At 46.3% G+C, this 23,282-nt stretch overlaps 1 protein-coding gene across 3 annotated transcripts in view; it reads right to left on the reverse strand.

Moving 5' to 3' along the window:
• Positions 1–614: 614 nt before the first annotated feature.
• LOC115094965 (hepatocyte nuclear factor 4-beta-like) overlaps positions 615–23,282 on the reverse strand; it is an 84,286-nt gene continuing 61,618 nt past the window's right edge. For 2 of the 3 annotated variants that reach the window (XM_029608084.1, XM_029608086.1), the window contains exons 4-10: positions 20,741–20,847; positions 14,044–14,199; positions 12,904–12,991; positions 11,349–11,501; positions 10,008–10,244; positions 8,767–8,889; positions 615–1,702 (exon numbers count right to left, since the gene is read on the reverse strand). In XM_029608084.1, coding sequence (XP_029463944.1) covers positions 1,566–1,702; positions 8,767–8,889; positions 10,008–10,244; positions 11,349–11,501; positions 12,904–12,991; positions 14,044–14,199; positions 20,741–20,847 — 1,001 coding nt within the window. In that variant the 3' untranslated portion in view covers positions 615–1,565. The remainder of the gene's footprint in view (positions 1,703–8,766; positions 8,890–10,007; positions 10,245–11,348; positions 11,502–12,903; positions 12,992–14,043; positions 14,200–20,740; positions 20,848–23,282) is intronic. The other variant, XM_029608085.1, reaches the window with a different exon arrangement.

Raw genomic sequence — 23,282 nt, forward strand, 5'->3', positions numbered from 1 at the left:
GTGAACAAAGTTTAGGTTCATGCACCCAGATGACCACTTTTTTTTAGCCATCTCCAAAATATGTATTTTCTACTTCCTCTCCCTACAAAAAGAACTGAAAGAAGCCACAAATGCTAGCCAGTGGCATGGAGATTTAGTAGCATCAATTTTTAGGACAGTAATGGCTAATGTTGATCACAGAAGATCTCACTATACTGTATCTCTGTCTGCCTATGTCGCCTCTCAGAATCCACATATTAGCGATGATGTATTTCTGAGTGCACAGAAAATAGGAGATGTTTCTGACTTTGTATACACAAAAGCCATTTTAAGTGAAGTATTGATGAAGCCTCAGAATGTGAGCGAGTCTCTCAACCCCAGCTCTGATCTGAGTCAATGACCCAGTCATATTCCTCCTGCATGTGTGGACTGGACACATTTATTCCTTTAGAAAAGAAATCAGAGTACATTAACGTGGATTCCACATGGACACTGCGCTTTTCAAATTGCCATTTCTCCTTTACATTGCTACCTTATCCTCACTGATGTAACATAAACCTGCATTTTTTGCGATTTCCTGAAAATTGGTTTCTGTCTTATCCTAACCCATCCCTTGGCCATAAAGTCAATGATACTTAGTTTTATAAAGTTTAATAGGAACAAATTTACATAAAGAAGAAACATGAAATAGCAAGTTCACTTTTTGTTCTTAGCAGGGTTATCTGTGATCACATGCCCTTGTGGCTTCTCATAACTTCAAATATGTTGTTTGCACTCAAAATAGGGCATATTGACTTTGATTAATTTTGTTTTCCAATGTTTTATATGGAAATATTTAATTCATAGTACCTGAGTCCAGCTTTTTGTGTTTGGTGTCCTCAACATCCCCTCCCATTGCTCCACAGTTGGCTGAATATTTCTTTAGGGAATCATTTTTAAATTTAAAAGCAGATTAAAACCTGGTTACTTTAACTCATCCCTCATGTATATGGTTGCGTGCCCCAACTCCCAGGTTTATGCATAATACATTGTGCCTTATTTCTCAACAGTTCAAGACCTGCACTGCCCTCTGGTGAAAGGTCCTCGCCCACCAGGAAGTCCTGAAAGAATAATATGATTTGGATCTTGGATGCTGTAGTCCTGATTGAAAAGCATAAAAGAGACCCAGCACACCAAAAAAAAAAAAAAAAGGCACAGAAATGCCAGTGATTATTACAAAAAAGCAATTACTATTCATAGTGCATCCTATTCCTTTTGACGGGTTTGAGTTCTGGCCCGGAGTGCAGGGTGGCCTCCACAGTATCTTGTCCCATGGGCAGGATAGCAGTAGTTTCGATCTAAGCGATAATAAAATATGCTGGAATGCAGATGACTTTCCAAGAAATCCACTAAGCATTGCTGGTATAAAGTACAACAGATTAATTAGCAATCAATAACCCAAAAGAAAAATCTTCTTCTAGAATGGATTCACTTTGTGTCCATGTCGACAGAATGGGGAGGTTTGGAATGTGCCGCAGTGCTCTTGACATTTTTCTCGGCTCTATTGTGTTTCTTTGGGAATTGAATTCTTTGGCTTCCTTTCTTCTCTATAAAATCTCCTGCTTGGGAATAATAGAGTGAGGCAATAGCTGGACAGAGGGGCCCAGCGCTGTGGAAGGGTTCAGTTTATAATCATCACTTCCTGTGCTGGTTGAAGGAGACGGAAGAGACGCTTCTGGAGAGGCTGAAAGACACAAGATATTAGGTTATTGCAGCTTAGTGTCAGATACCAAGTCACCGCTTTTCTTCCACCACCCCAAGTTCTTTTTTTTTTTTGTCAAAATAATTTTTATTAATAACAGGAACAGCGTCCCCCAATAAACAGTTACATGAAAACAATCAGAAATATACAAACATGAATCGTGCCATTAGAATTCGTAAGCACATAGTACCAGAATTCGGGGCAGCATGTACCCTCATCAACTTTTTGAAGAATAATCTACGCCCACCCCTACACTACCCACCCCCACGATATACCACCTTCCCATTAACCAACAACTCATCCATACCTATCAGAATCATTCCACAATCGAACTACACACAACCACCATACCTACCCTACGCTTCCCCCTCCCTACCCTTCTCATCCCCTTCCCTACCCCACCTACCCAGAGGACCATGTAGATGTGTAACCATTATTAGTAAGACCATCTTGTAACTCCTGTGGGAAAAAGTTATAACAGGCTGTCAAACAAGCAGTATAAATTTTATCTTTCTTCCGCTTGCTGGCTAGGAAGTCCAGTCGTTCCAGCTGTAGAAGGGATGTCATTATACCAAACCAGGCTGCAAGTGTTGGCAACGCGTTCGAGTCTGTCCAATCCGCCAATATAGTTCTGCATGCCAGCAAGACAGCTATTCTCTCAAATTTCATTTTTGAGCTAGTCCTGGGAAGAGCACGAGGTAAAGAACTGGTCAGGAGCACCCGTCCCGTGTTACAAATAACAGTAGTTGTGCTGTAGCAATAATATCCAGGACAGACATCCAAAAGGATTTTAATAACTCACACTCAAAAAGGCGATGAAAGAGCGTGCCTTCCGTTTTACTACACTTAAGACATAGAGGTGAGGGAGCGAGCTTCATTCGGCTTCATTCGGAATCGACGAACATCATCGCAATATAGACTGTGCAGAATTTTAAACTGTACCTCCCTGAGACGTAAATCAGGCAATTGTTTATATATGGCTGTAAAATACGCTGCCATCTGCTTAGCTGAAATTAAAGATTCCAAAATAGAGGACCATCAGGTAGCCAGGCATTCCAGATTGCTAGCTGGTTGCATCTTGAGTCCCAGTTTTTTCCAGCCAGTGATAGTATTGGCAAGGTACGCTACATCAAACACTTTATTAGCAAAGTCCATTTCAGCCACCAGCTCCGTCGGCGACCACAAAAAAGACCTCGCATAATGCTGTGCCTGCAAATAAGCATAAAACTGGCGCATTGGCAATTGAAAAGTGCAGGCAAGGGTGGCAAAATCCAGTAATACATGAGATTCCGGATCATACAGATGAAATAGAAAAACCACCCCATTGCCCGCCCATGTCTGGAAATCAGCGCCATTATCCCTTCCCGGCAAAAAGTCTACATTATCCAACAGGGGCATCAAAAGGGAAGCGACGCCCGTTCGCCCTCCAAGCTTGCGGAGCCATCTCCAAGCCCGGATACAGGGATATAATAATGCTTTAGGATAGTTAACAGGGCATTGCGCACCCGGGCGTTGCTGAATAATACTCAAGGGAGATCCGGGAGCAACTATGCTAGTCAATAAGCCAGTTGAAATGGTAGATTTTTATGTATGAGGATGGCAACCCCTCTCCTACATGATGTGTATGAGGAATAGTAGCATTGTCACACCCAATCTCTTCTCAATTTAATATGTTCCTTATTATCAAGGTGGGTGTCCTGTAAAAATACCACCTGGGCTTTCAACCTTTTAAACATCGTGAAGAGCTTTTGCCGTTTAATAGGAGAGTGAATGTCATTCACATTCAGCGAGACAATCTTAATTTGTGCCATTACCCCTAATGTCTAAAGTAATTCTAGGAGGAGGCCCAACTGGGGAATCCCAGAAACGAGAAGAAACATCTCCAAGGCCTCCCAGCCTAGACCCCAGAGAAAATAGGGAGCCATATTCGAATTTGCTTGGTCTTAACTTTTGGTCTAGATCTGCAAATAGCCCTCTCGTCCTCCACCCCCCCCCCCCCCCAACACACACACACCTAACCCCTACCCCACACCAAGCATCCACAACTCCCAACAGCCATACCATTTGCACACCATACATCCATAGAAACCATACACACCAACGCTCCAAGAGGTTCAAGGCACACCCCATCCGTAGTTTGTACTCTGGATGTTAGGGCTTCCCCCACCTCCAGCCCCTGATGAGGGGACAACCACCAGAATCAGAACTCGCCATCAACCATTGTAGCCAAGTAAAAGGTGCAACCCAAGGACTCCAGGATAGGTGTGTCCGTTCCTTGCTGCTCCAGTTCCGAAGTGGTAGAGGTCTTCCCTGATACCCAAAGTCTACAATTCTTGCTATTAAGATTGTGTTTGAGCTGCTATGGTCTGGAGCAGAAAAGAATAGGAAAAATCCGCTGGGATGCAGACCACTACAGCTCATGGTGCAAGTCTTAAGGCCTCATCCAACCGATTTTCAACCGGTTATATATCTGTCTTGATCACTGAAGAAACAGGCTAAACATAGAACTGCAGCTCCATAACTCAAAACTTAATAAAACTGCAGAATGAAGAACCAAGAACAGTTCAGATTCACTACTCATTCCCCGCCGGACGCCAGCAAAGTCTTTATAAAGCCATCTGCTTCTTCCTTAGAATGGAAAAATAAGACTTTGTTAGCATGATAGACTCGCAGCTTTGCCGGGTATAGTAAAGCAAAATTGATGCCACGTTTGTGGAGCTCAGTACATGCCGGGGCGAGGACTTTCCTCTGGGCCACGGTGCTAGCAGAGAAATCGTTGAACATCAGCAAACAGTGACCCTGGTATTCTACCGTGGCAGTTTGTCGATATGCTCTCATCAGTTGCATCTTATGGGCCCAATTCAAGATGCGTGCCATTACAGGCCATGGCTGGGTATTTCCCTCCCTTTGCAGTCCGATCCGGTGTACTCTTTCACATTGTAGGCGCTCATCATCCAAGGCCAGCCCAACCTGTTGTGGCAGCCATTGTTCAACCAACTGTTTTAGTTCTCCATCCTTTACTGTTTCCAGCAAGCCAATAATTTTTAAATTATTCCGTCGGCCCCGATCCTCTTGATCCTCCAATTTTGCTAGTAGATCGTGCTGCCGGGTCTGCAGATCCACCACATGGCGTTCTGATTCCGAAAGACGGTCCCCTAAGTCCGAGAGAGTGCTTTCGGCCGTGTCTAGCCGCTTGGAATGTCCCTCGATTGCAGTTTTAATGTCTTCCATTGAGGACTGTAACTTGAGTAAACGCTCATCCAGAGCAGCAGTGACCCTCTGTGATAGCTTCTGCAGGGCCTCCTCCGTGAAAGAGGCCATCACTGGCTCCCCAGCCGGGGCTGTCGCCATCTTAGCTGCACACGGAGGGTGTGAATGTCGATCAGAAGTATTCTGGGAACTCCTATGGCGCATTCCTTTCCGATTGTCGGGAACGCAGGTGCTTAAGCTCGGGTCAGAGAAAGTCAGAGAGAGAAAACAGCGCAGAACAAACAGGGAAGTATGGAGAAAAAAATAAGACCCCAGAGACAAGTCCTCCTTAACAGCACTCATGTAACAAAAATAGTGGCGGAGAGTACCTCGGCTAGCTACCTGTCACGGGTTCCGGAAAACTCTTGCAATAGAAAAAAGTGAGACAGTTCCAAAGCTCCTTGGCAGGAGAGACACAGGTGCTAAAATTGTAGTGCCCATCTGTAAGGATGTGCTGGAGCTTAGAGATCAGCTAGGAGACATGGGCTAGCCTGCCCAACAAAGAGCCCCGGGACGAGGACCACGTGGAGCCGCCATCTTGGATTGATCTGCTGCAGACTGCTTAAGAGAGCTGCCAGGCCGCTGCACCAGCTATTCAGGGATGTATTATACAGCACCCTAGGGCCGAGGGAAGTCCCCAATGGTAAGGGGGAGAAGAATCATTGCGTTAGGAAGATACCTGGGAGCGGAAAGGGCTACTAAAACATCATGGCCACCATCTTAGCTGTACAGCCGCTCCAGGCTGTATCGAGCTGTATCGCCAGCAAGGCTAGGCTGCCGCTCCCCAACGCGACCGCTGCCGATTTTACTGCCGTAGCATCCTGGCACTTTGGGCGGCTCGCGGTTCCATTTTTAAAAAAAAATCACCGCGTTTTAAAGCAGTCCGCCGCAACAGGGAATAGAGGGGGGCAAGGAGCTCCGATTTCCCGCTGCCGGCTCGCTCACGTCATCGCCGGAAGTCCATCACTCCAAGTTCTTTTTGGACTCTTGAGAGGCGAGCAGCAGAAATATTTAGATATTTTAAGGAGAATTTTAAAAGCTTGATGCACGCCGTGCCTTTTAAAATCCTCCCGCTTCTGCGGTAGAAGTGCTATTTGCACGCCCAGGTGCGCGCCCGCTTAAAATGGAGTGCACCTGCACACTCGGTCAGGCTATCGTACAACATGCGCGTATACACGCAAGTATATTATAAAACGGCCACGTCCCTGGGCGTGGGCTCACAGACGCGTGCACATGTGCACCTGCGAGCCGCGTTGAAAGTTATCATGCCCATGAATAGCTTAAAAGGAAATATTTAGCACAAAAAAAAAGAGAAAGTAGTCATTGGAGCTTGAAAGCACAGACATTGGTGGTATGCAGTGGGGAGGAGCCTCCATAATAGATGCATTAAGGCTTGCCATGCTGTGTAGAGACCTGTTCATAAGCACTTGAATTCACCCCCAAAAAATAGGCACCTCCAGGAGCCCTCAGGTCTGAGTATATTCACTCCTGACCGACGCTGGTTCAAGTGCTCCTGTCATGTTCACAATTTCTATTACGTCCCATAGAAGAGATTTTGACCCTAAAACCCTTTTCATTTTTGGGGGAAAATTATGAAATCTAGCAATAGAAGACCATTCTCTTTCTCTGAAAACACCTCAAAACATTTCAGCAGCCATCTATATTTAAAAACTGTTTAAAGTGTCTCATGCAAAAACTGCTATCAAAATGGCAAGTGCTGCTTTTGCCACTGGAGCTGCTAGGGCTTGACTTTTCTTTACACAAAAAAAAAACACTGCTTGGCCTTCCTTCACGTTTACATTACCTTCAGCCTCTGTTCTTTCAGTCCCAACGTTACCTCATCCCGTCTCTTTGTGTACATTCATTCTGTTCCATCTCACATTCTTGCCTTCCACTCACGCTTTCCATATATGCAAACGCCTTCTCTGATGTGCACCTTTTTGTTTTCTCTATCACGTAGCAAAATGGGTCTGCAGGGTTAGCAGCGTCAGGAGGTATGCATGCCCTCATTTACTGCGTTACTTGTGGAAAACCTATGCATTATATGCAGTGTTAGCAAACATGCATGCCGCGTACTACTTAAAACACTGCATAATGCAGTCAGTCCTCTACCACAAATCTACCACACAAACATGTCACTCACTCCTCTCCTTTACACGGCACATTGATTTATAGTTCACTGCTCACAAATTTTATCCATACACAGCACTTACGAACACTTCACTACTTCAGCTTTTTCTACATCATGGAGTTTGTGGTAATCCTTTTTTTTTTTTTTTTTTTAAGTGTGCCTCTCATGGTGTTTCTGGTTGTGAAGTAGATCAGTGGTTCTCAACCCAGTCCTCAGGGACCGCTTGCCCCGTCTGCTTTTCAGGATAACCCTCATGCATATGCATGGGAGAGATTTGCATACATTTCCTCCAATGCATGCAAATCTAACCTATGCATATTCATGAGGGATATCCTGAAAAGCAGACGGGGCAAGTGGCCCCTGAGGATCAGCTTGAGAATCACTGACCTAGGGAACCAAGTTGTACACCAAAGACTGTGAAAATAGCAAAAATGTCATAAGAAGAAGAAAACAAAAATCTTATTGCCCGTACAATGTAGATTTACCTAAATAACAAAGGGTTACATTACCATCCTGACACCACTGAAATATATCTTAAAACATTATAACACAAAGAGAAGTCCTTTTTCCATATGAGAACAAAGGTTTCCATTTAACTTTTTATAACAAACAGGGCTTATTTTGGGGTGGAAGAGGTAAGGAAGGACAAGCAGAGACTAAAAACTTTGCTATTCGAACAAGCATTCCAGTCATGATAACTATTTACCTCTACGCCACCACCCGGCCCCAAGCCTAAATAAAAACTCTCATACCATCCTTATATTAGAACACAGACGCCTATTAAGATAAAGTTGCTTTCTTCCCTATTAAGATAAATTTTGCTTTCTTCCCTCTCCAGTATGTTCCAAGTTTTGCTTTACTCGGACCCTATCTTCATACCTGTATTATGTATTTAATAGTAACATTAACATTCTCATGCTTGTTATCACAGTTCCATGCAACTAGCATTACATGTAATTAGCATTTAGCATTACATGTAATTAGCATTTAGCATTCTATGTTATCAGCGTTCTATCAGCATTTTATGTTCTATGTAATTAGCATGCTCTCATGCTTGTGTTCAGTTTCAATGTAAACCGAGACGATGTGCAATATCTTGTATGAATCCCGGTATATAAAAATGTTAAATAAATAAATAAATAAGCATGGCAATTGCCCAAGGCTGCTGCTCCACAATGGGCTCCCCTTTGTGAAGGTGAGTGATGTCACTGAGGCAGGCCTTCAGCGTGCCTGGTCTTCGCTGGGAAACTTCAGAGTTTCTGCCCTGGGCCTTAGAGTGTCCAATGCTGGCCTAACTACGGACAGCAGACCACAGAATACTCTCAGTACTAAGGTGCAGTCTACTGAAGCAAAAGTAATGAAAGAGAACTACAGTTAGCAGGACCCTATGGTGAAGAGCTCCTAGGAGGAACGGCATGCCAAAATCATGTAAAATTAGAGACAGTGCAATGTGAGCCTGCAGTGCATGCTTCTGCTGCAGTATGGGCACTAGAAATTCCAACTACCTTATGTATAACATAAATTAACACAGAATGTAAACTCCCATTCCTTCTGATCCGCGTAAAAATAAGTATAGATATCCCTTTTACTTTCCTAATAGAAATTGGTATTTTACACAATGTCCCAGTCTCCCTCCTTTAACTAAAGCATAGAGATGAACACCTACGGACTGGCACCATGTGGATCACCGAGCTGATGCCACTCGGAAGCGTTACGTGTCCTGCCAGAGGCTGAAGGCTCAGGCTGGAAGATCCCGTGTGGGAAAAATGGGGTACGTCCATCGTGGGTCCTGTAAAGGAGAAAGGAAAACAGGTGCTAATTCAGATGGGACTTAGCTGGGCAGTCTTCACCCACGTCTGTCCGCCACAAGCCTATAGTTTATGGTGGCCAGATGGCTCCATAGGCAGACAGGTGGCACCTTTGGCCCAGAACTTTCTGTATCTCATCTGTGACATGGAAATAAAAATAAAAGCAACGCCATGGATGCCAGAATGCCTTGGAAAGAGCATTCGACTGGACTGGGAGAAGGGGGTATCAGATTGAACCCCTAGCAGCACTCTTGAGGAACAGAATCTTAATCACTTCTGGTTTTGTACATTGCACTATTGGGCTTGGGTTATGGAAAAACTCTCTCGTCAATGAGTCAGGAGGAAAAAAAAAAATAAAAGATTTTCTTCCAAAGCCCATTTTTGTCCAAAAGGATTCTTAAGACTGTTATGTTTGTCTAAAAACGATGAAAACATCTTACAAAAGCAGAGTAGTACCACAAATGAAAAAAAAAAAAAAAAAAGCTCACCCCTGACCTGATTATGTCGCAAACCCACTAGCCAGGGGCTCAAATAAACACTTTATTTAAAAGCAATATTAAAGCTCTATCAAACGCTGCCAGGCAGCCCAAATTGATCCCAGCAGGCAGTGTATGGTGGCCTGCGTGCACACCCATGTGTTTGAACTGTCAGCATGCATCAGACAAACAGGATAGCTAACGCGGTGATGAAAGGTTGTTCCTTCAGAAAGCCCCATCTGCTAAACGGATGCACGTTCCCCCTGGAAATCATGGCCCCGTGACAAGCCGCGTTATTTCTGTGGCTCCCTAAGGTTGTGCATCACAGGCCTGGCATTAGAACCTTCAGCAGGGGTGACCAGCTCAGGGCCAGCAGCGGACTCCGGGAGGGGAAGGGAAGCAATTTCCTGCAGTTCGGAAAGGTTTTAGGTCAATGACTTGACAGAACATCAGCACAAGGAAAGGAATGGAAAAAATAGAGGATCTTTTCAGTTTGATTGCATGGTTATGTTTCACCTGGCTTTTATTAGGCAGTCCAGGCGGGGAAGGTGGTTCTTTAACTAGAGAAGCTCCAACACCGAAAGAGATTTGGCAATGGAGGTGATGCGGGTTCTAGTTCGTACCTCCCAACAGCATTTCCTGCAGCAGGCTGTCAATCCGAGCCACCCCGAAGAGCTTGACAAAGTGCATCTGCTCGATCATCTGCCAGGTGATGCTCTGCAGGGGCGGCAGCAGGAGCAGGATGTCGCTGAACCGCCCCCGGGAGTCGTACTGCCGGTCACTGATGTAATCCTCCAAGTTCACCTGCACTTGGAACCGCATGCTCTTCACCTTGCCGGGGTCACTCACTCCTTTACAGTCTAGTCAGAGTCAGAAAGAGTCGCCAACAGAGTTTAGGATTTTTTGTGCTTTTGTTAGTTTTGATTACACAGAAACTCGGCATCAAGGTACAAATAGCTTGCCAAAGGAGCTTTGCAAAAGTCAGAGGGCACGGTTTGAGATAAGCTGCCCGGCGAATAGCGCACAGGCAGGGCTAGAATGCAAGAGTTGTGACGTCCCAGTCCCAGTGGCTCTCTCTCTCAGCAAGGGGCTTGCCCCAGCTCTACTCTGGGAGTTGCCTTCCAGCACATCGCTGCCCAGGCCCATGCTCTGCTCCACTATTTTGATATTAAAGTTTGAGGAAATCATAATAAATAATATTCTACTACAGCAGCAGTAACCAAATCTGTCCTCATGGATCCATGACCGGTCAGGATTTCAGGCTATGCACAGTAAATATGCATGAGGTCTATTTCCAGTGAGGCAGAGCATGAAAATGTAACTCGTGCATCTGCATAGTGGACATCCTGAAAATCAGATTGGCTTTGGGGGTCAATAGGACAGGTTTGGGAATGACCGTACTATCTGAGACTTCTGTGATCTGGCTATTCAGCTGGTCTAAGCTCCAGTCACTCTATCATGTTCTACTATGGTACGGGCGAGCTAGCAGCCCTTGTACTGGGAGCTGTGCTCTTTCTGCTGGGTGTCCTAGCTTCTCCTTAATACTTATACTGCCATAATCCAATTTTCGCCTTCTGTTTCACCTGACACACTGACATGCCTTCACTCTTGTCCAAAGGAAGCTGGGGAAACCACTCACTAAGAGGATATCCGGATCAAGGGAATTATTATCAGAGGAACTGGATGAAAACCTGAGTAGCACTAGCTGGTACTTTTGTTATTCTAGGGGCCTACGTTGAGTCTGCCTTTTCCTTTCAGAAGCTGAGTCTTGAAAGCATGGAGCTCCTGTAACCTGTAAAACAATGCTGGTGGTGGCAGAGCCAGGTTCCCCCAACAATACTCATTTGTAAGGAGAATTTTCTCTCCTTAAAATAAGCTGCATTAGGTCTTTCAATCCTGACCCTACCTCTAACTCCAAGGTCTGTCACCCATCAGTGATGGCAACCAAGAGATAAGACACTTACCAGGGTCAAAGAACACGATGGCCTTCAGGCAAGCATATTCGTTGTCATCGATCTGAATTTCCCGCAAGGGTTTTACCAGCTCATCTAGGATTCTTGTGGCTACGCGAGCAATTTCCAGCTCTGGGCAATGCATGTGGATGATAAAGTCATTCCCTACAGACGCAGAAAGGTACTAGCATCATCCGTCTGTACAGTTCAAAGTTCAGACACCTTAAATGACTGGAAGAAGTTGGTAAATGTACACAAACTTTAGTTCCAGTCAAGTCAAACTTTCTTTAGCCTTCTGCATGCCTGGGAACTTCTGAGTTGTGGTCACCCTGAGAATGCTGTTTATTAGTAGTGGGGGGGGGGGGGGGGGGCCAAGGAAATGAATAAGGCATATCAGCTTGCTCTCTTCCACCCCATACCCTGCCCCCCATTAATCCTCACTTTCCACTCTTCCCCACACACACACCGCCATCACTTTTTCTCCCCCTGCAGGGATGACCCCTGCATTACCCCTTCTTCTTTCCCTGACCCCAGCACTCTCTTTGTTCTCACTCCCTATAAGTCACAGCTCCATGACTTGTGTGTCTTCACTCTGCCCTCCTCTGAATGAGTCCCAAGTCTTGGAAACGACTGCTGCAGACTGAGTTGTGTGTGTTGCAGGTCCCTCTCCAGTTTCTCCCCACATGCTGCCTGCAGTGTCTGCTCCAGACTCATCTCTCTCTTGCTGTTCCCTACAGGCTTACTGAGTGAGGAAGGTGAGGGGCTGAAACTGTCCACACTGTTCCCCTTAAGAACCTGCACGTGATGAAAATCCCCTGAGCCTCAGGGTGAAAGCCAGAGAATTCCCTGTTTTTGCCTCTCTGTGCCTGTACGTCTGGGAGATCAGCACAGGCAGAGGTGCATGGTCAGAGCAAGAACTGTATGAGGAAAGCAATGCAAGTGGTGTAAGTGATAATACTCTTATACAGTAAGATTTCCCCACCAATAGGAAAATCCTGTCTCCCCCTCCCCAGCCTTGAGGAAGTGAGTGGTAGTGCAGCAGCTGCATCCTCCTCCTCCTCTCCAAGCCAGGCTCTGTCTCACAGTTTGAAACATGCAGTGCCCCATAATCTCAAGGGACCTGCCACCACTGCCTGTTTCAAATCTCAAGACTGAACCCAGCCAGCAGAGGAGGCTGACATGGAGCAGTGTCGCTGTCTTCCTGCCAGCCAGAGGTAAGGAGGAGAGAGGGAGGACTCGGGGGGGGGGATGTGACAGCCTCCTTCACTGTGAGTTGATGCTCCCCTCAGCCTTCATCCTGCAGCTGGCCCTGAAGCACCTTACCCTATTGCACATCGGTAGCTGCTTTATTCTGAATTAGTCATTTTAGTTTTAAGACGTGAAGCTGTGTCATAGGAGAGCTTTGTGAAAGCCATCAGACTGCACTGCTCCGACTGCTATTGCATGACTACATCTTCCACCACAGTCTGAATTCTTCACAGGCCCTCATAACCAGTAAAAGGTGTTCTCCGTTCCTAATTCTGAGCTGCCCCCACAGTATCATAAGACAGAATGTATGTCCTTTTACCTAACAAGAGAAAATCCTTGTAGGGGATTGAGCGTTTGGCGACTCCGAGGAGGAGGTGTTCCCCAGCGTGGGCTCTCAGTAACGCCACCTGCAAATCACATGCAAGAAACGGCACTCACTGTTATTGGTGTCAGCCAAGGTCGGCAGGCAGGGCCTCTTTGTGCCACAGGCAAACGGGGCAGTTGCCCAGGGCCCAGCATGATACAAGAACAAGGCGCTTTGGTGCAGGAGAAGGCAAACTTTGGCCCTTGAGTGCCCCAAGCCAGTTGGGTTTCCGAGTTATCCAAGTTGAATATTTTTGAGATGTGTTTGCATGCACTCCCTCCAGTTCCTGACATGCGTGGACTGGAGCTGCCTACACCTGCTGTAGCGCTTTAGCTACAGTTGAGAACAACATTTTGCAACTGATCATCTTCACCAATGTCACTGAGTTTTGCAAGATTCAAAAGCCAGGGAAAAGTTGCAAGTAGAATAACAAGTAATGGTCCGGTATATAAAAATACCAATAAACAAGTTAAAAAATATATTTTCCTTTTTTTTGGTTACCAATAAATTATTTTTATCAAATTGAATGCTATTTTCTTAAAAGCAAAGGCAAGCAAGGAGAAGGGCCCTGAGCTGGACGCCTCCTCCTTTCCTGCCAGGCCCAGCTCCAAGATGACAGAGCAAGACAAAGTATGCTTCCAAAGCCATGATACAAGTAACTAGAGAATGCATGGCGTTATATCATGTCACAGGTAGAAGCCAAGGGCTGACAATGCAAAGCACGGCAGAAGTAAGAGGGTTCCCCCGCTCTCTGACATGCCATTATGTTGTGATCTGACCCTGGGGGATACGGGTTCTTCTTTGGGTTGTCAATAAATGGCCGCAGCCGGCTTCCCCATGTTAATCTTGGGCCATCCCACCCCCCCCCCACCCCCCCCAGGATGTGGCTCCGCTTGCTCACTGCCCGTTTCAGCTGTTCCTCCTGCCATAGACGTTCGCTGACAGCCCAAAGAAGAGCCTATATCTTCCGGGGTCACAGAGAGGGTAACCCTCATTTCCTGTCAAGCTTTGCGCATGGCTCACAAACCTGAAAAGCATACAAAAATCACGCACTACCACGGCAGAACTGGCACCGTCCATGTAAACCGGTCTCACCTGATCGTCTAGCGGGAGCTCACAGAACGCAGGGATGTATTTCGCCCACTCAACCAGGATCAAGAGCTGCTGTTTCATGGACTCGCACACATCGTTAATGGTTGCCATTTTCTTCATGGAAATCTCCATACCGTGTGCTGGACTTGGAGCAGAATACTGCATGGAAAGACACAATGTCGTGGAAAGACTGCTAGAAACCCGGACCATGACGGCAGGTGACGAACCCAGGTCCCAATTCCCCGTTCATCCTACGCAGTACTGCAGACTCTACCACCCGAATCTGTTTCCTGGGTGAATGCATTATACATATGGACTGTAGACTCATAGTTGAAAAAGAAAGGCAACTGGTCACTTAAAAGTTGGAACATGGCGTCGAAACCTTGAGCTTTACATGACTCGATTAGAGACTCAATAATCCATAGAGTTAGGGATGCCACAGCTTCATGACAAACACTCAGCAGGCACGAGGTAGACTGGCAGTAAGAGAAGTCTCCACATGGGGTGGGCCAGGAGCTCCTTGTCTGCTGACTGCTATTATGTTACATAAATCCCTCGGATTTAAGATAGTAATATAGTATGTGATGATAGAAAAAGACCAAAATGGCTCTTTTTCTATTATCAGTCTGCCCAACGAGCTGTTTAAGGTTGAAACTGCCATTCTGTGCAGGTTACCCCAATGTTTTCTTGGTAACACAATACAATCATTTCCATGTGTTTTTCTGTCGAATCACCGCTGCATGCACAGGATACCCCCCAGTATTTTGTTTCCATCTTCTTGTGAATAAGGAATCTGTTGCATTTACCCCATGCTTTTCTTGAATTCTGGTACTGTCTTTGTCTCCACAAGCACCCCTGGAAGGGCTTTCCATGCATCCACCACCCTTTGCAGGAGAAAATATTTTCTGATGTTATTCCTGTCTACCTTCTTGTAGCTTCAGTCTGTGACCCCCCCCCTAGTTCTACAGCTTCCTTTAGACTGGAAAAGGTTTGTGCATGAATTTCAGGTACTTAAATGTCTCTTCTGTCTCTCCTCTCCTCTAGGGTATATGTGTTCAGGTCCTCAAGTTTCGTCTCATATGTCTTTTGGTGCAGATCCCACACCATTTTGCCTGCCTCTACTCTATATCTATCCTTTTTCACCTCCAGAATTGAACACAGTATTCTATGTGAGGCCTGTGCAGGGACAATATCACCTTTTTTTTTTTTTTTACTGGTTATGCCTCTATGCAGCCTAGCATCCCTCTGGCTCTAGCCACTGCCTTGCCACACTGTTTCTCATCAGACACCATCACCAGAAAATCTCCATGGTGTACACCTCCTTTTGATTTTTCCACCCCAAATGCTGCACTATTTTGCACTGAATTTTATCTGCCAAGTAAACCTCTGACCACGCCTCAAGCTTTTCCTTGCATTCTGTCTACTCCCTCAGGCCTGTGCACTCTGCTGGCCATCATTTCACGAGGAAAGAAGAAATGAAAGTGGAATGGATGATGTGGCACATGGTCCTTGTACTCGGGCCTAGGCACAATCCCTCTGCGATAAGCTTTAATAGTACCTACCAGCTACGCCTGTCTTCACAAACGTCTCTCTAAACACATACACTCTAACATGCATAATTGCATCCCAGAGATTGGGCTAATTGAACATTCCCATTTGGACCTATCCTTTCTGATTTTCATATCTGACTCCTCTTTCTTAGCAAGAGTCTCTGCAGAAGATGAATTATAGTCACCCCCACCCCCAAACCTCCCCAATGTCGCTGCACACTTTCCAATCTGACGGCTCACTGAAGAAGGAGATTTGAGAGTGTGTGTGTGTGTGATCTCAGAGAAATGAACCTCTTTGGTTACGAGGGGACTCCCTAAGAGATTAGGGCGGGTGCTGCCACTGGAGTCTATGGAGATCATCACTGGGACAGATGAATTGCAAACGCTGGGCCTAAATGTTTTGGCCTGAGCCTGGAGGTACACTAAGAGGTGCTGTATCCCTCAAAATACACATCATTGACAATATGACATTGCCCACCTGACAGCAAAAAGTCTCTAATAACAACATAGTACGCATAACATAATATACACGGATCCACTGCATCAACCATGAAAGCAACAGCTTTCTTCTTCTCATTTTCCTCTTGTCCTGGGGTGTATAGTGAAGCTTCTCAGCCATCTGCAAATGTTTTTCACCAGATAAATCATTCTATAGAGCATACAAATCACTGGCTCAAGATCCGTTTTATAAAAAGCTATTAAATATATGCACAGATTGCAAAATATTTGCAGTTTAAAACTTTATATGGCATGTGTTAATAGTTACCAACTTAATCCATTGTACTCTCAAATTTTCACTGTTTGCTTAACATGATTTTTTATTTAAACTGTATAGACATCTGAGCCTAAAATGTGATCCAGAAGGTGGTTTAGTCTTATGTTATCTAACATTGACATTGGCATGCCTTCTAAATCTACATGTTATTAGGCTAATGTCCACTGGATGGCGGTTTATGACAGCTAAGGCTGAGTCTTTGCAGGTTTCAAAAGAGACGCCATCATTTTTACCACAGGCTCCTGTGGCTTTTTGTATTATTACTACAAAAAGGTCAGAGTAACGCTGCCCTGAGTTTTGAAGCCATATTCATGGAGAAAATAAAGTAAAATCCTTCAGCAAATTAACATAAATATTGCTTTGTATACAGAAAAGATCTTGAACTTTGGGTGTGGTGAGTCAAGAGAAAACTCCACTGGTTCTACTGCAGGGCCCTCTGTATGAGAGCCCTGTGGCATTCTTGGTGTGTGCATCCTACCTGCAGGACTATGAAACACCTCTATGTGTGCATCCTATCTGCTGGACTATGTATGTATCCCACCTGCAGGACTATGAAACACCTCTATGTGTGCATCCTACCTGCTGGACTATGTATGTATCCCACCTGCAGGACTATGAAACACCTCTATGTGTGCATCCTACCTGCTGGACTATGTATGTATCCCACCTGCAGGACTATGAAACACTTCTATGTGTGCATCCTACCTGCAGAACTATGTATGTATCCCACCTGCAGGACTATGGATCCCCTCTATGCATGTGCCCCACCTGCAGGACTATGAAACACTTCTATGTGTGCATCCTACCTGCAGGACTATGGAACACAGTGTGTGTGCATCCTACCTGCTGGACTATGAAACACCTCTATGTGTGCATCCCACCTGCAGGACTATGAAACACTTCTATGTGTGCATCCTACCTGCAGGGCTATGGAACACAGTGTGTGTGTGCATCCTACCTGCAGAACTATGTATGTATCCCACCTGCAGGACTATGAAACACTTCTATGTGTGCATCCTACCTACAGGACTATGGAACACAGTGTGTGTGTGGATCCTACTTGCAGGACTATGAAGCACTCAGTGCATGCATCCTACCTGCTGGACTATGTATGTGTCCCACCTGCAGGACTATGAAACACCTCTATGCATGTGCCCCACCTGCAGAACTATGAAACACCTCTATGCATGTGCCCCACCTGCAGAACTATGAAACACCTCTATGTGTGCATCCTACCTACAGGACTATGGAACACAGTGTGTGTGTGTGTGTGGATCCTACTTGCAGGACTATGAAGCACTCAGTGCATGCATCCTACCTGCTGGATTATGTATGTGTCCCACCTGCAGAACTATGAAACACTTCTATGTGTGCATCCTACCTACAGGACTATGGAACACAGTGTGTGTGTGGATCCTACTTGCAGGACTATGAAGCACTCAGTGCATGCATCCTACCTGCTGGATTATGTATGTATCCCACCTGCAGGACTATGAAACACTTCTATGTGTGCATCCTACCTACAGGACTATGGAACACAGTGTGTGTGTGGATCCTACTTGCAGGACTATGAAGCACTCAGTGCATGCATCCTACCTACAGGACTATGGAACACAGTGTGTGGATCCTACTTGCAGGACTTTGGAACACCTCTATGCGTGCATCCTACCTGCAAGGCTATGGAACCCTATGTGGTGCACACTTCCTGCATGGCTATGGAATACTTGATGTGTGCATCCTACCTGCTGGGCTATGGAACAGTCAGGGTGTGCACTCTACCTGCAGGGTTACAGAACCCTCTATGTGTGCATCCTACCTGTGTGTGCACCCTTCCTGCAAGGCTATGGAATACTTGGAGTGTGCATCCTATCAGCAGGGATATGGAATCCTTTACATATGTATCCTCATGCAGGACTATGGAACATGTCTATGTGTGCATCCTACCCGCAGGATTATGGAATACCTCTATGTGTGCATTCTACCTGAAGGGTTATGGAACCCTATGTGATGCACGCTTCCTGCAGGGCTATGGAATACTTGATGTGTGCATCCTACCTGCTGGACTATGGAACACTCAGTGTGTGCATCCTACTTGTAGGACAATGGGACATTTGGTTGTGCATTCTACCTGCAGGGTTACCGAACCCTTTGTGGGTACATCCTACCTGCAGGACTATGGAACATCACTATGCATGTATCCTAGCTGCAGGACTATGGACCCCCTCTATGCGTGTATCCTACCTGCAGAACTCTGGACACTTCTATGTGTGCATCCTACCTGCAGGACTATCTCTATGCATTCATCCTACCTGCAGGACTATGGAACTTGCATCCTAGCTGCAGGACTATGGAACACCTTTATGCATGCATCCTACTTGCATGGCTATGGAAAACTCAGTGTGTGCATCCTATCTGCAGGACTAAGGAAACCTCTATGTATGCACTCTTCCTGCAGGACCATGAAACATCTCTATGTGTGCAAACTAGCTGCAGGGCTATGGAACCCTCTGTGTGTGCACTCTTCCTGCAGGGCTATGGAACCCTTTGTGTGTGCACTCTTCCTGCAGGGCTATGGAATTCTTGGTGTGTGCATCCTACCGGCAGGGCTATGGAACCCTCTGTGTGTTCACTCTTCCTGCAGGGCTATGGAACCCTCTGTGTGTGCACTCTTACTGCAGGGCTATGGAATACTTGGTTTGTGCATCCTACCGGCAGGGCTATGGAACCCTCTGTGTGTGCACTCTTACTGCAGGGCTATGGAATACTTGGTTTGTGCATCCTACCGGCAGGGCTATGGAACCCTCTGTGTGTGCACTCTTCCTGCAGGGCTATGGAATTCTTGGTGTGTGCATCCTACCGGCAGGGATATGGAACCTTCTGTGTGTGTACTCTTCCTGCAGGGCTATGGAACTCTCTGTGTGTGCACTCTTACTGCAGAGCTATGGAATTCTTGGTGTGTGCATCCTACCGGCAGGGATATGTAACCCTCTGTTTGTGCACTCTTCCTGCAGGGCTATGGAATTCTTGGTGTGTGCATCCTACCGGCAGGGCTATGGCACCCTCTGTGTGTGCACTCTTCCTGCAGGGCTATGGAATTCTTGGTGTGTGCATCCTACCGGCAGGGCTATGGCACCCTCTGTGTGTGCACTCTTCCTGCAGGGCTATGGAATTCTTGGTGTGTGCATCCTACCGGCAGGGCTATGGCACCCTCTGTGTGTGCACTCTTCCTGCAGGGCTATGGAATACTTGGTGTGTGCATCCTACCGGCAGGGCTATGGCACCCTCTGTGTGTGCACTCTTCCTGCAGGGCTATGGAATTCTTGGTGTGTGCATCCAACCGGCAGGGATATGGCACCCTCTGTGTGTGCACTCTTCCTGCAGGGCTATGGAATTCTTGGTGTGTGCATCCTACCGGCAGGGATATGGAACCCTCTGTGTGTGCACTCTTCCTGCAGGGCTATGGAATTCTTGGTGTGTGCATCCTACCGGCAGGGATATGGCACCCTCTGTTTGTGCACTCTTCCTGCAGGGCTATGGAATTCTTGGTGTGTGCATCCTACCGGCAGGGATATGGAACCCTCTGTGTGTGCACTCTTCCTGCAGGGCTATGGAATTCTTGGTGTGTGCATCCTACCGGCAGGGATATGGAACCCTCTGTGTGTGCACTCTTTCTGCAGGGCAATGGAATTCTTGGTGTGTGCATCCTACCGGCAGGGCTATGGCACCCTCTGTGTGTGCACTCTTCCTGCAGGGCTATGGAATTCTTGGTGTGTGCATCCTACCGGCAGGGACATGTAACCCTCTGTTTGTGCACTCTTCCTGCAGGGCTATGGAATTCTTGGTGTGTGCATCCTACCGGCAGGGCTATGGAACCCTCTGTGTGTGCACTCTTCCTGCAGGGCAATGGAATTCTTGGTGTGTGCATCCTACCGGCAGGGCTATGGCACCCTCTGTCTGTGCACTCTTCCTGCAGGGCTATGGAATTCTTGGTGTGTGCATCCTACCGGCAGGGATATGGCACCCTCTGTGTGTGCACTCTTCCTGCAGGGCTATGTAATTCTTGGTGTGTGCATCCTACCGGCAGGGCTATGGCACCCTCTGTGTGTGCACTCTTCCTGCAGGGCTATGGAATTCTTGGTGTGTGCATCCTACCGGCAGGGATATGTAACCCTCTGTTTGTGCACTCTTCCTGCAGGGCTATGGAATTCTTGGTGTGTGCATCCTACCGGCAGGGATATGGAACCCTCTGTGTGTGCACTCTTCCTGCAGGGCTATGGAATTCTTGGTGTGTGCATCCTACCGGCAGGGCTATGGAACTCTGTGCATGAAACCTACATGCAGCCTATGAAAGCCTTCTTCTGTCTGTACATCATACCTGCTGTGCCATTGCCTCAGCCTGGGTGAGTACACTGATAGACAAGGATCCTTTGTCCTCATAACTGCTCCTGCGATTGCTGATTCTGTCTCGTTCATTCTGCACTGCTGAACATGGAAAAAAAAGAAAACAAAACAGTTCATGTCTCAAAACTCTGCCTCCCTTATCCTAATTCCAACTGGTCACTGCTCCTACTCTCTTGCTCTCTCTCTCTTCTCTCCTTATTAACAAGTGCCCACACTGCTTGCAGTAATGGAGGCCAATGTTGAAACTGTGTTTTAACAGGGATAAACATGCTTATGTAAAAGCCTCCATGGGAGGACGCGTTTCAAGATGGTTCATATTTAGAGAACCTTTGCACCGATCCTGGAAGTGAAAGTGCGCATGTACTTTGCCTTTAAATCTTGCCCTGGGGGGTCATTTGCACCTTTTTTTATATGTGGGTGCTTTTTTTCCCCCCCCCCCCCCCCCAAGAAAATAAGCACCTGCAGATTTCAAAATGCCATGTGTTATTTCCCTCCCCATGCCCAGGGTCGCCTCCTCTCAGTGCCGCTAAATGTGGTACCACACATGGACTTTTAGCCACACTGATGGAGGGCCAATGAACGCGGGTAAAATAGCATGCCCTCCAGTTCATTTTATTTTAATCTTAGTATTTAAAGCTCTGCATTTATCAACAAAGAATCACGCAGAGATCATACCAAATATACAGTCTGTGGCAGCTTGGTATAAGATACTAGTATGCAAAAACATAGAACTGCACCACATTTCCACAAATTGACAATAAAAAGGAATTAACACAAATGGACATTTTCTTTTCCAGATGAGCTGCATGAGCCTTGACCCTCTGTCTCTAAACCTGCATCATTCGGAGTCAATAGCTGTGGGAAAGGACAGCATTGCACCCTCTCTCCTCCATACCATTCCCTTCTTCTTTCTAAAGGCGACGTCTGGGTTATGTTACTTGGGTGCAGACAGACGTTTTTCTTAGAGAATCATGAAGGTCTGTATAGTGGATGCTTGCAACAGTTTCTGTCACTCCTAATAAGTGCTTAGGCTGCCGGCAATATCTTGCAACTACAAACTCCAAGCCGGTGTGCCACACGATTGTGCAGTCTGGGTGAGTAACTCTAGAACCAAGAGTTAGTTTTTCCAAGTCTATTTAAGCTGTTTAGGTAAGATTGCCAATGAGAGGTGCCGTATGGTACCAGAACCTTGCCAAATTAGTCCTGGTTGCCACCGAGAGGTACCGTATGGTATAAAAGCTACAGTGGGGGCCTGGGACTGGTAATGCCATTGGATCTAAGAGAAAATTCAGTAAACTACCTCTTTGCAGGAGGATTGAAAAACTGGAAAACTCAGTCCCTATACTCTCTCCAAAATTGTGCCAAAGCCTTCGCCTCCGTCTGGCCCATTTTTCCATTCACTATAATAAAGGCCTGAAAAGCAGCAGGTGCATCCTACAAATCAAACATTTGCTGCTTTGCTCTCCTCAGTAAGGGATCTGGCACAGGGATCATATACAATACATTTTCTGCTGCTTAATCGACCCCCTACGTTGACAGCCCTCAGTCCCCTTAATTTGTATTTGTCCTTGAATTTCTGGTAACCCCAGAGCTTCCATTCTTGGAAGAGTCTCATTAGCTCACAGGAAGGTTCAGTCTAGACTACTAAATGACTTCAGAAAATCCAGGCTATCCCACAATAAAGAAAAAGGAGGAAGGAAGGAGGCAATATGAAATTTGGTTACAAACTCCTGCCACATTTTCAGGATAGAGTACGTGGCTTCTTCATGCCCTGAAGGGAGATCCAAATCCAGTTAGGTTTTCAGGATTTTGCAATGATTATGCATCAGATAAATATATTTATTTAGTCTTCATTTATTACTTGGACTTATTATCCACCTTTTTGAATAAGAAATTCCTCCCCCGCCCCCCTTGTATGCAAATTAATCTCATTCACATTCTTCTTTTTTTTTTTTTTCATTCAGCAGATTCCTTCTGTTCCTTTTGGACCTCCAACTTATTTGGAACCTGGTGCCATGAGCCATGTAGGAATTTTCCCCTCTCTATTACCCGCACACCACAATACACGGGGTCCAGTCACTGCAGTGGCAGTCCAGGGCTGGGGGCCACGCATCAGCTTCAGCTTCCTTCTGAAGCCCTGCAATCATGGGACCCTAAATCCAGCCACTCCTTTAGCAATGGCCCTTACTTCCTTCTGCAAACCCTGCTTCCGCCCCGCTGCCACTGCAGCATCCCCAGGCCCAGCTAAGCCCAGGGAGGACCCAACTCGTGGATCGAACACGGGGTCTTCCATATGGCAATGCACTGGGCCAGTCCAATTTCATGCACATTCATGGTATGTATCCTGAAGCCCTGCTCTAAATATTCCTTAGGGCCCAGCATTCAGCGCTGGCTGGGTAAATAGCCTAGCCGGATATGACTTATCCAGCTAAGTTACAAGGGATATTCAGAGGCATGGCCATGTGGTCAAGGCGCTACTTAGCCGGAAAAGTTAAATCCAGCTCTTAGATCAACTT

This window comes from Rhinatrema bivittatum, chromosome 7 (assembly GCF_901001135.1).
Source record: "Rhinatrema bivittatum chromosome 7, aRhiBiv1.1, whole genome shotgun sequence".
In the NCBI taxonomy this organism is placed as follows: Eukaryota; Metazoa; Chordata; class Amphibia; order Gymnophiona; family Rhinatrematidae; genus Rhinatrema; species Rhinatrema bivittatum.